The following is a 12,165-nucleotide window of genomic DNA, read 5'->3' on the forward strand; positions in this document are numbered from 1 at the left end:
CTAAAAATACGATGTGCATTGTGTAGATTGGAGTGAGACTAATGCTTTTAGCTGAGAAAAGAAGACTATGTCATTTGAGTTATAGTTCGTTGGTATGAAGAGGTAAATTAATTATACTATATAGTGTATTTTAAAAATTAAAGTGTTATATTATTTAAAAATTGATCAGATAATATATAAATTAATGTTAAATTTAAATTATTTATATTAAAAATATTTTGCAGAATATTTATTTAATAATTTGTATAATATAATTATATATAATTATTCAACTAAAATATCATATAAATTAAAATATAGTTTATTAATTTAAAAATTTGAATTTTTTTCTTAAAAATATAGATGTTTTATATTAAAGTTATATAAAATTATATTTTTATTTATTGTTTTTATTTTTACATTTGTTAACTTGATATCATTCAAAGAGAAAATTTAATTTAAATTTATTGTATAAAGAATGGGTATCAATTTTTATATAATAAAAATAGACGTAGCTTTAAAATTGTGTAGAGCTATTGATTATAATTTTTAGTTTGGCCTATACATGTATCAATCTCTTTATCACTTAAGTTTTTAAATTTTGATGACAACTCAACAATTAAATCAGAAGATAAACATAAAAGCATTGCATAAAAAAAAATATAGGGTACCAATATATTATTTGTCAATTTATTGTCAATAATAATTAATTATTATATTTTAAACACATCTATAAAGAGACATTTCTAAAAAATATATTTATAAAGATACTTCTATTAAACACAACTATAAAAAAGATATTTTTATTAGACACATCTACGAAGACACTTCTATTAAACATAGAGTAGCGGGATTGAAAAAAAAAAAACAAAAAACAAAATAAAATCGGTAAGAGATAAGAGAGAAAATCTTTAAAAATTGAGAAGCATTCAATTTGTTGAGTCACTTAGCTGTACGAGAATGTAAAATGAACGGTTCCTTGACAATGACTGCTTTAGAAGTTTGTCCTAAAATCTTTGAATCAACCGCACATACTAATACTATGAACAAAACATCTTCTAGCTCATCTATCTAACCGACAAGTTCTAGTGTTCCACAATCAAATATTTATCTTTTTTTACATTATTTTTATATTATTTGATGAAACTACTACATAGATTAAACTTTCTTTAGCTATAACCATATGTATGCTCTGGCTTCTTCTTTCACAAATTATTCATAACTTGTATGCAAGACGACTATATAACCATTATTTTGACCCTTTTCCCTTTCTGGAGTTCAAAGCCATTGTCTTCGTCACAATTTCACAGAAGAGAGAAAGCTAAGATGGTTGGAACTTGTAACTTGGAAGTTAATATTATATAAGCCAAGATATAAAGAGGAGAAAGAGAGAGAATGGGGGGCACGATGCTTGTGAGGGTCAGTTTTGACGGTTATTCAGGACAATACAGGGGGTTGTGGAACAACAACAAAAGGAGCAACAAGATATGGAAATATTTATGAATTTTTTTAATACGGAATAAAATGTGTTTTTTGTTTTATTTTTTAAGAATAATTTTAAGCATTCCTAGCTAGCTAATAATTAGTTTAAAAATAATTTCATTCTTGACAGTAATTTTGTTTAAATATAATTTTCAGTGTGTATCTTGATATTAATTATCGGTTGAATTCTTTTAATTATTTGACATGACTTAAAAGTGTTAAGATTCGATATATACTTAAATTTTGAAGGTTTGATGTTGTCAAATTCTTTTCTTTAATTATTTTTACTACTTGACTCGAGAGTTATTAGTCCATTGTTCTAACTTGTCAATTAAAAAATTTTAAACTCATATTTTGTTTACATTCACTATATTAACTTTAAATTTTAGTGTGACTCTGCACATTTTAATATTCAGTTTTTTTGGTTTTTTATTTTATCTCTAGATTGGATTATAGTATGTCAATAAATATTTTATTTTTAAATGCATAAATCATCACTCACTCAAAGTATAAATTAGTTTTATGATGAGTTGATGTAGCTAAGTATTGAATAAATTAGACCTAGTTTTGAAATGGTGAGAGACAAATGAAGTTGATTCTATTTACACTGCTGGGGCTGCAGTTGAGCAACAATAATGAGAGTGTGTATATGTAGGTCGAGAGACAGAGAAATAAAACTTGGTAATGATGCATTTCTTGAAAATTCAATGGAGGCAAGCTTGGATTATTGGTCGTATTATATTGGTTTCGGGGCTTAAATGATTACTCAAACCATATACTCATGCCTGCTAACAGAATCTATATAATTAATGAAAATGTATCATGCTATTAAAATTGAAACAAGAACCTTTGATTGAATGCTAGAAGTACCATAATAAATTAAAATCGCGTGATTTTGAGAAGGCTTTACGTGCAGTAATACATAAATTGAACCTTAAGAATAGAAACTCCTCACTAATGTAAATTATTGATGTCTTCTAATTTAAAATATAAAAAAATAAACAGGGGAGCATGTATGTAGTTTGTTTGCCTCTTCTTCAGAAAAAAGTGTGGCATTCCCAAGAATCATGACAAAAGTGTGGCATTCCCAAGAATCATGACAAAAATTGTTCAATTACATTAGGATACACAAATCAAATAAGAGTTTTACAAGATCACAAAAGTGAATGCGGGTGCATCTGTTTCTACAAACTTTCAAATACTAGTCCAAAGTGGAATTAGAGGCATGAATCTTTTGCTGATGTTGAAAATGAAAATTAAATGCAGTGGTAGTACTCCCCCTGCTGCCTTTTAAATCCAGATTACTCTGCAAATGAATAAAATAAGTACATTTCAATAACATCTCAAATTAAATGTGCACACTCTATATAATTATAATCATCTTAGAATGTGCCTGATTAATAATACCTTTGATCAAGCAGCTTTCTTTCACTATTCTTTGTCATGCAACTTCTTCACGAGTTCGATGTGATTTTCCTTTAATCTTCCGGATCATCTTGCTTTTCAGTTTGTCTACACCCAGCCATGTGATGGAGTTATGATGAGGGTTCAACTCGAACTCCAATTCAAGTTTTTGAATGACATCCACGACAGTTGAGGCATACATTGGTAAAACCCCACACCCTTTGATAAAAACCTGTTTTTTCCTTTCTTCTACTCTCTTCCCATATTCATCAGGTCTATCAACACTGAATCTGAATGACATCTTTTGGTTGCTAGTACTGTCATCATCATCACACATTTCAATTTCCCTAAACATGTCTTCATCAGGAAATTGATAAGTCCAAATAATAACGTGATCTTCAGAGATCCGTTGTCTTTCGTGAACGAACTCTGACCTTGTAATTAGAAATGTGTGCTTTACATCATCTCCGAAGTGGCTGTATTCACACCTGATATTGAGAACACCCCATTTATTAAAAAAAGGAGGAGGTAAGTTTTGAGAAACAACACAAGAGAAGATGAAACCCAACAACTGGTAGTAAGGTTGATCAAGTTCAATTGTTATGGACGCTTCTGTTGTCTGACATCCAAACCACTCTGGAACTTTGTACCCTGGATAACGAACACGAGCTTCCATTCTAGGATAAAGACGATAATTCATCATCTGATATCGACCTGCTGACCAAAACAAAACATTTCTGAATATTGTGAGATTGGCATCTTCCATAATATCATTCAGTGACTCCTCTTCCAATTTCACGCAATTTTCAAAGGAGATATATCTCCTATTCAAACTAAATACTGCTTTCAAACTGAATATTCTTTCCAGTGATGTGCACTCATTAGCAAGAAGCACTTCAATAGATGGTGGAAGCTCCGGTATAGATCGAAGACTACAACAACCACTTATGTCAAGACCCATTAGCCTTGATAGCGTTTTGATGCTGTGTGGAAGCTCAATTAGCTCTCTGCATTCGTTAAGACAAAGATACCCAAGATATATAGAGCAACAGAATTCATTTGGTAGACTCTTAATTCTCAAATAAGTCAAATACGCAAGCCACAGTTTCTCTGATGATATCGAAATTTCCTCCAGACTTGGGCAAAGTTGAACCCCGAGTTTTGTAAGAGACTTCAAAGCTATGTTGCCTTTTACACTCTTCAATTTTTTGCAACCATCAAGGAACAATTCCTCAAGTGTTTGGATGGATAAAATAGATGGATGAAGTTGACATAGATTTTCACAACACAAAAGGTTTAACGTTTTAAGCTTTGTTGCTTTACTGAAGTCTGGGAGCTCTACCAACTTTTTACATCTACCAAGGTCAAGCTCTATCAAATTCACAAGATCCTATAACAATTTAGAGATACATTCATCATATTCTGCAAAAATCCTTGATTTCCAGTCAAAAGAAAACAGATAAAAAAGAAGTTCATATTAGACTATTAGTATTAGTACCTGTGCTCCATCCCAGAGTTTAGAAATTTGACTGTTACACATCCTAAGCTTAACAAGTTTCTCTACACAAAACCTTGATGGTAGAGAATTCAGAGGACAACTATCCCACTCCAAATAGACGAGTTTTGCAGGAAACGGGTCCAGGGTTGTGGGAACATAGACTTCGCACTGTCTTCGAAACCAAGGAGCATAAAACTTAAGAAATCTTAGATGGGGCATATTTTTAAAGGTGTCCGATTTCAAGTGTAGATCTCCAATTTGGGACAAGTCTATCATAATGCCTTCTACTAAACTTTTTTCCTGAAAACCAAAAAAGAGTACTAACAAAATGCTACTGTAATGGTTTAATGCAAGCAAAAACAAAAATAGGTGTACCGTTTCCTTACCTCACTATTTTTCAATAAGTTGCAGAAATCTTCAGGTTTATTTATTCGAGTGAGCTTTCCAGAATTTTTATTTGATTCTTGGCGAACGACTTCCCAACCCATTTGTTGTATCAAGTCATGCATATCTATTATATCGCCAACAATAGTTATAAGAGCTTTACGCTCAAGAGTGCTTATACCAATGTCGCCAAAGAAACCACAACAGTCTAGAAAGCTTATAACATTATCCTTGTATTCTCCTCTGAAAAAGAATGCAATGTCAAGGAATATATTCTTATCTAAATCATCTAAACCATCATAACTCAATTTTAAGACATTGTAGATGTCCACATTGGGATGAACCCTGAGTTTTTTCAATGCACTTTCCCATTCTTTTATGCTCCTTGAGTGTAGAAAGGATCCCAATACTTTCAATGCTAATGGAATGCCTTCTGTATAATTAACTGCCATTTCTGAAAGCTCTTCATATCCATGTTCAGGATAGCTTTTGTGAAAGGCTTTTAAGCAAAAAAGCTCAAGGGAACTCTCAAAGCTCAATCCCCAAACCTTGTATCTTATATCCACTCCTTCATTGGCAATTAGAATTTGCTCGTCTTTTGTTGTTACAATGACCCTACTACCAGCTCCCAGACAGATTGATTCTCTTGTTAGATAATCTAACTTGTCTAATGCATCCACATCATCAAGCACTATGAGCACCTTTTTCCGACTCAACCTTCTCTTGACATCAATAGATCTTGCATGGGTTGATCCCTTCACAAGATGTTCTCCCTCAAGTAGTTCAGAAATAAGTTTTTCATATAAGCTGTGTTTACCAGACTTTTGTGACTCTTCTCTTACATTTTCTAGAAAGCAGCAACCTTCATATCGAGAGGCATATCTATCAAATATTGCTCTAGCAATTGTTGTTTTACCTATGCCTCCCATCCCCCAAATCCCCACCGTTCGAACTTCATCAGACTCCATTGTCATTAAAGGTTGAAAAAATTTAAAATGTTCATCAATTCCGACAAGGTCTTGGGGTGCATTTGAAAAAAGATGCGACAATTTTTCCGAAATATTCTTGACAATATCTTGGATGAGTTCTGATTCATTTCTATCGTATATGGAAAAGAAAAGGAGAAAGTATATCATAGTACAAGTAAAATTAGACAAGAATAAGAAGAGGGAAAAAAAAACAATAATAATGGAGACGAGTAATAAAAAAGAAAATGAGCAAGTTTAAGCTGGTGATTTTAGTGAATTTATATTTTAATACTAATTATATCAAGCAATTTAGATATTTAGTAAAATATATTAAATTAATTTTTAACTTTTTTTTTCATAAAAGTGAATTTTTTTTCCATGTGTAGCTAACTTTTTTAATATCTAAAGTAACTAAATAGTATTATTTATTGCTGTTTCTTATTCTAATGTGCATTTACTCTCATCCAACAGAGTATGAAAATCATGCAAATCTTTGTCAGTTTGCTTTTCTCAATTGAAACAGATATGACCAACTTAAGGTGAATGCATAATTCTGTTTATTTGTACAATTTAGTATGAAACTAGATCTATATCCGCGCATGTCACGAAATTTAGATAGATATATAAATTAATATAAAATTTAACAATTATGTAATTACAAATTTATAAAGCTATGTGAAAATTTATGAAAATATTTAATTCAAAACTGTTTATGTAACTTTATTCAATTTAGAATACTAAGATAATAATAATTATGATATTAAAATATTTTTTTTTTTTACTAAAGATTGGGAGACTCAAACCCGCAGATAAATATGGAGAAACTATTTTTTTTTTTTACCAAAGATAGGAGACTCGAACTCGCAACCTCTTAGATGAGTATGGGGAGACTATGCCATTTGAGCTATTACTCATTGGCAAATATGGAAAAACTATACCATTTGAGCTATAGCTCATTGATATTAAAATATTTTTATTCTTATACTAATATTTTTATGTATGTGTGAAATAATATTTTTTTTTAATCAAAACCAAATTTCGAATACAACTAAACAAAGTTAATGTTAAAAGGTAATTTATTTGATTCCTTTTAAAACGAATCCTAAATTTAACATTTTAAAATTAAAAAAAAAAGTATTCTAGTATTAGTAAATTGATACTTCTAATTTTTAATATAATAAAATAATTTTAACTTAGAAAGGATATTTTAATCTTTTAAAATTAATTATTTTTCTCAAAGATAGATATTTTATTGATTAATAAAATAAATAGATGGTCTAGAATAGTTTTTTTTTTATTTTAAATATTAGAGAGGAATATATCTTTTGTTGTATTATGAAAGTGAGAAATTTATCATGAAATTGTGGAAGACAATTAAAATAAATTCTAAACATCAAATTTTGATATCAAAAGCTTATGGTTAGGTTTGGGTTTATGAATTTTTTATTTTTTTAAATAAAAAATTTAAATATCAGATTTGTGTTTATAAATTTTTTATCATTTTAAAATCATAAATATGTATTTTTTATTTGTGTACTTACAAAATTTACATCTTAGCCATTATAAAATTTGACCCTCAAATTTCTTTTAAAGTTTTAATACGCTCAAATTTGATGATCTGATTTGATAATTCAATTTAAAAAATGAATTTTTATATTAAAAAAAAAACACCAAACTTACCCATAATAATGGATAATACAACAGCATGCTCATCCATTTCTAAAAAAAAATTAGCCGAATAGGACAACAACACAAGAATGTGGATTTCTCCAAAATAATGAACAATAACTAAAAAAAGAAGAAAGTGAGACTATTGGAGATATTTCAGACACTAGTACACTACTAGTCTACTATATAGGTTTAATTATTTGCTCGATTTTTATAATTTTACTGAATTTTTAATTAGATTTTTATATATATTTTTTTAATTAAGTCTTTATACTATATCAGATTTTGTAATTAAGTTTTGTCGTAACAAAAAGTTGGAATTAACAGAATATTTCGATAAATAAAACGAATATAAAAAAAAGTATAGGGACCTAATTAAAAATTCGATGAAACTATAGGTATCGACAGAATAATTAAACCATTTATAAAGTCTTTTAAAATTAATCCTGAAAAGGTATTTTAGTTTTTTAAAATATGATTAAGAGGATCTTTTAGTATCTCATGTTTTAAATTTATAATACAATTAAACAAATTAAATTTTAAAAAGGTAATTAAATCTTTTTTGATGAGTTTGGAAAACTCTAATTTAATTTTGATGATGAACAAACATTATTAAAATAATTAATTACAAAATTATTAATTTGATTACACATATGTTAACTAATAATTTTTGTGATACAGATTTTGATTGGGCCAAAAACAAAATTCTGATGCAAGCCCAATTATATTTAGTTTTGGTTTAATATGGCTGAATTGTTTATTGTGCTCCATGGGCCAGATTGAGTTATTATTGCTACAAGCCCAAAATGAATGCTTTCATGTTTGCTCAATGCATGATCCGAAAAATATTCATCAGGAAAGCAAATGTTATTAATTGGACCAGGTTAAATGATTGTTGCAACTAAGCCCAAGTTCATATGTGATGAGAGTTCCTCATGCATGATCCGAAACCAATAGAAAAAGAAAGCAAAAATGCTTCCAACGGATCCAAGCATTTCACCATGTGATGGATTCCAAAATTCATTACATTGTCATTTATCGCATGGAAACTATGAGAGAGAAAACAAGACACTTGATTTGATTGTAGCACTTATGGCTACACGCTACTCAGCAAGGAAAGAATCATTTCACTTAATCTCATTCTCTTTCCTAATTCAATGCTTTTCAAATTTCTCTCTTCTCTCTCTATTTGCTTCTCTTCTTCGGTTATTATACAGGAAACAATGGGTGCCATGGAAGCTACATTGAGCTACCGAAGTGAAGAAAGAGCAAGCTACAAGACCATCACAATGATGGCAAGAAAACATACCAAAATAAAAGTATGATGTGGCTGAGATTTTCACCAAATATGGTTAGATTTGGTGAAGAAATCTTGAGCTCTTCATGCTCAAAAAGGAAGAAGAAGATTCGGCCAGCAAGGAGGAGACTCTTGGAGGCATGACTTGTCTTTGATTCTGCTCAACCACCACAGGAAGTAGCTAGAGTGGCGAAGTGATGGTAGAGGCAGAGATTGAAGCAGATGAAGTCATCATCATCATGAAACATCAAGGGCCAGAAATTCATCTTGGAGAGCAAGCCAAGGATGGAGAGCTTGGATTGATGAAGAATGGTGACCAAGAAAGGACTAGAGGTAATTGCATGTTGGGTTTTGCATGGTTATCTCTTCTCTCTCTATGTGGCCGAACCGGTTCTGTTTCTTGAAGAAGAAGAAGTTGGCTTGGGTTTTGGCTTCAAATGTGGAGGCTTCTCTCTTCTATAAAAAGGGAGAACAACCACTGTTTGGAGCAAGGAGTTAGAAGTAAGCAGTGAGAGTGCAAGGCACAGGATTCTCAGAGCTACCTAAGCTTACAGATTTTCTTCTCCTTCAATGTATTCTGTTTAGTATTTTTCTGTTTAATTTTGTCATGTCTTGAGTCTCATGGAAAAAGGCAAACAGTGAGGTTTGTAATGAAAAAGCCATAGAGCGGAAAAAGGCAGAGAGTGAAAAATTAAAAGAAAAAGCCATAGATGTCTTAGAGTTCCTTTGTTCATCTATGTTGTGTTTCATGATTCTATAGGAATCCCCTTGTAAGTTGGGTTAGCACTTTACAGATTGTAATCAGGATGATTATAGTGAAATTCCATCATGTTTGTGATGGAGACTGGATGTAGGCTGCACTGCACTTAGCAGCTGAACCAGGATATATCTGGGTGTAACTTTCTCTCTTCTCTACTCCATTTCTGTTTCTACTGCACAGGAGCAAAAACCAAAAATATCTCGTGCCAAGTGACGAGACAAAAAGAAAAGTCTCGTGATTAGGGACGAGACAAAAGAAAAAGTCTCGTGGCCAGTAACGAGATAAAAAGACAAAAAGTTTTCTGAATTGGTCTCTTAGGTCAGCAAGTGTTCAGAAGCAAAAAGGGGGCTAAGATTCAACCCCCCCTTCTCTTAGCCACTGAAACCATCAATTAATAATTTTGTAATTAATTATTTCAATAATGTTTATTCATCATCAAAATTAAATTAGAATTTTCCAAATTCATCATTTTCAAAATTAACTATAAAGTTATTTTATTTTAATCTTTCTAAAATCAAATTCAATTTTTTAATACAATTAAACAACTTTAATTCTAGAAGGTATTATTTTAGTCTTTTTATTATTAAAGTCAAGTTCCTTATTTCTAATAAAACCAAATAATCTTTATTCATCCTATAGTATTTTAATATTTTTCAAATTAATCCTAAAAGATTATTTAGTCTTTAGAAAATTAATTATAAAAATATTTTAGTCTTTTAAAATTAATTCTCGATCGAAAGGTATTTTAATTTCTTAAAATGAACTCTTTCCGTGTTTTAATCATTTTAAAATTAAATTTAAATACCTAATTTTTCATACAATCAAACAATATTAATTAGTCATATATATAAGGATATTTAGTGTTTATAAAACTTAATCCTAAAAAGTGATTTTATTTTTTTAAATTAATTATAGGGATATTTTAATATTTTTAAATACTCAAATTTATAATTTTAAATATATTTAAACAAAATTAATTCTAAAAAGGTATTTTAGTCTTTTAAAAATGAACTACGAGTGTATTTTAGTCTTTTCAATATAAAATTAAAATTTATATTTTCTAATAAAATTAAATAATTATTTTCTGTGGATATTTTAATATTTTTAAAATTCTATTCAAATTTTAATTCTAATATCATTTAATAATCTTTAACTTAAAATGGTATTTTAGTTTTTTATTAATACTAAAAGGTTGTTTTTGTTATAATGTTAAAAACGATGCTCTAAATCTTTTGTAACATTACTCAAAATAATATTCTAGTCTTTTATAAATAATTAAAAGGATATTCTAGAATAAGATAAACTGTGATATATTTTTAAATTAATTAATATTTTAAATAAAAGTATACAAATATGAATATTGAGATTTAAAATATAATTTATTAATTATTGATTAATGATATAATATTAAATTAAATTCAAATAAATTCAACTAGAAAGAATAATTTTTATTCTTAATTAAGAGGGATACGATAAAACTCACCTATGTATATTCCTTCCTAGTTGCTATGATTGCTGCTTGCTAGATAGTAGTACATATCTCTCTCTCTCCTCTCTCTTTTTTAATTTAAATTTTAGCCAACAATACTTAAAGAAAGAATATTATTTGTATTTTTGTGTACACTTTTTTATACATTTTTAACTTTAATATTAGAAGTGATTTATAAGAAATAAAAAAAATAAAAAAATTGAATTTTTTTACCTAAAAATATATGATTTCTCTATTAGTCTATTTAAAGTAAACTAATTTGATGTAAGAGCAGTGATGAACTCACTATAAGGGTAATACATATAAAATTAAATAACAAACATTAAAAGAGACTAAATAACAAAAGCATATATTTTTATGGATGAAAAAATTTACCGATATTTCGATGGATAATGAATTCCAGATAAATTTGCCGTCTTCTCGAGAACAGATTTCCAATTCTGCATAATTTCCTCCTCATATCTCTTTTTGTGGACATCAAAAGCTTCTGCAAAAGTTCCTTTTTGATGCCTTACATGAGAAGGATCAACATTATAAAAAACAGGTATCACAATCCTTTTATACTGTTCCATGCATTCAATAATCTTCACAAGCTCCTCCAAACACCATCTTGAAGAAGCATAGTGTTCCGAGAAGATGACCAATGAAATGTATGATTGCTCGATTGCTCGAAGGAGGGTGGATGAAATCTCATCTCCAGGATGAAGCTTTTCATCGTCAACAAAGAAATCAATTTGATTACGCTTCAAGTTTGTTGCCAAATGACTAAGAAAAGAAGTGCGAATGTCTGTTCCTCGAAAACTGACGAAGAGATCATGTTTGATTAGAGGAACATTGAAAGCAGATGAACTAGAGAAAGGAGAATATGCCATCGAATGTTTTGTGTGTGTGTTTGTTAGTGTCGTGTAATTCTTGGCTAAAGCCTAAGGTTTTATAAAGAGCCAAGTGAAGTCAAGCAGTCAACCATAATAATAACGAGGTGGCTAGGTTCTTCCTGGTTGTTTCTTGGTTGATTCCTCTCCCTTGTTAAAACTTAAAACTTAAAATCATAATAGAGATAGCTTTGCTTTACTTTTCTTGGTTGATTCCTCTTCATATATGATCCTCATTTTAAGACATACAAGAATAAGAAGTACTAAAAAATTAAATACTTATTTTATATTTTGAGTTTTTTATTTGTACTTTTTTTTTTTAAAAAAAAAGTAAGGAAGAAAAATTTTTTCTTTTACAATTTTT

The 12,165-nt window shown here is 29.3% G+C and overlaps 1 protein-coding gene across 1 annotated transcript; it reads right to left on the reverse strand.

Annotated features, from left to right (window-relative positions):
- Positions 1-2,501: 2,501 nt before the first annotated feature.
- LOC107626038 (disease resistance protein RML1B-like) lies at positions 2,502-11,847 on the reverse strand. Its single transcript, XM_016328809.3, has 5 exons — positions 11,305-11,847; positions 4,750-5,845; positions 4,364-4,663; positions 2,869-4,255; positions 2,502-2,767 (listed from the first exon to the last, which is right to left on the reverse strand). The coding sequence occupies exons 1-4, from the start codon at positions 11,799-11,801 to the stop codon at positions 2,903-2,905; spliced, it is 3,246 nt and encodes a 1,081-aa protein (XP_016184295.1). The 5' UTR covers positions 11,802-11,847; the 3' UTR covers positions 2,502-2,767; positions 2,869-2,902.
- Positions 11,848-12,165: the final 318 nt, after the last annotated feature.

Source organism: Arachis ipaensis, chromosome B2 (assembly GCF_059453495.1).
Source record: "Arachis ipaensis isolate K30076 ecotype BB chromosome B2, ASM5945349v1, whole genome shotgun sequence".
NCBI lineage: Eukaryota > Viridiplantae > Streptophyta > Magnoliopsida > Fabales > Fabaceae > Arachis > Arachis ipaensis.

Excerpts from the sequence above, each read along its gene's own strand:
- LOC107626038 (XM_016328809.3), bottom strand. The coding sequence starts at position 11,801 with ATGGCATATTCTCCTTTCTCTAGTTCATCTGCTTTCAATGTTCCTCTA. Across the intron at positions 5,846-11,304 it reads CATTATCCATCGAAATATCG|AAATGAATCAGAACTCATCC; the intron begins GTAAATTTTTTC and ends CATATACGATAG. Across the intron at positions 4,256-4,363 it reads AACTCTGGGATGGAGCACAG|GATCTTGTGAATTTGATAGA; the intron begins GTACTAATACTA and ends AAATTGTTATAG.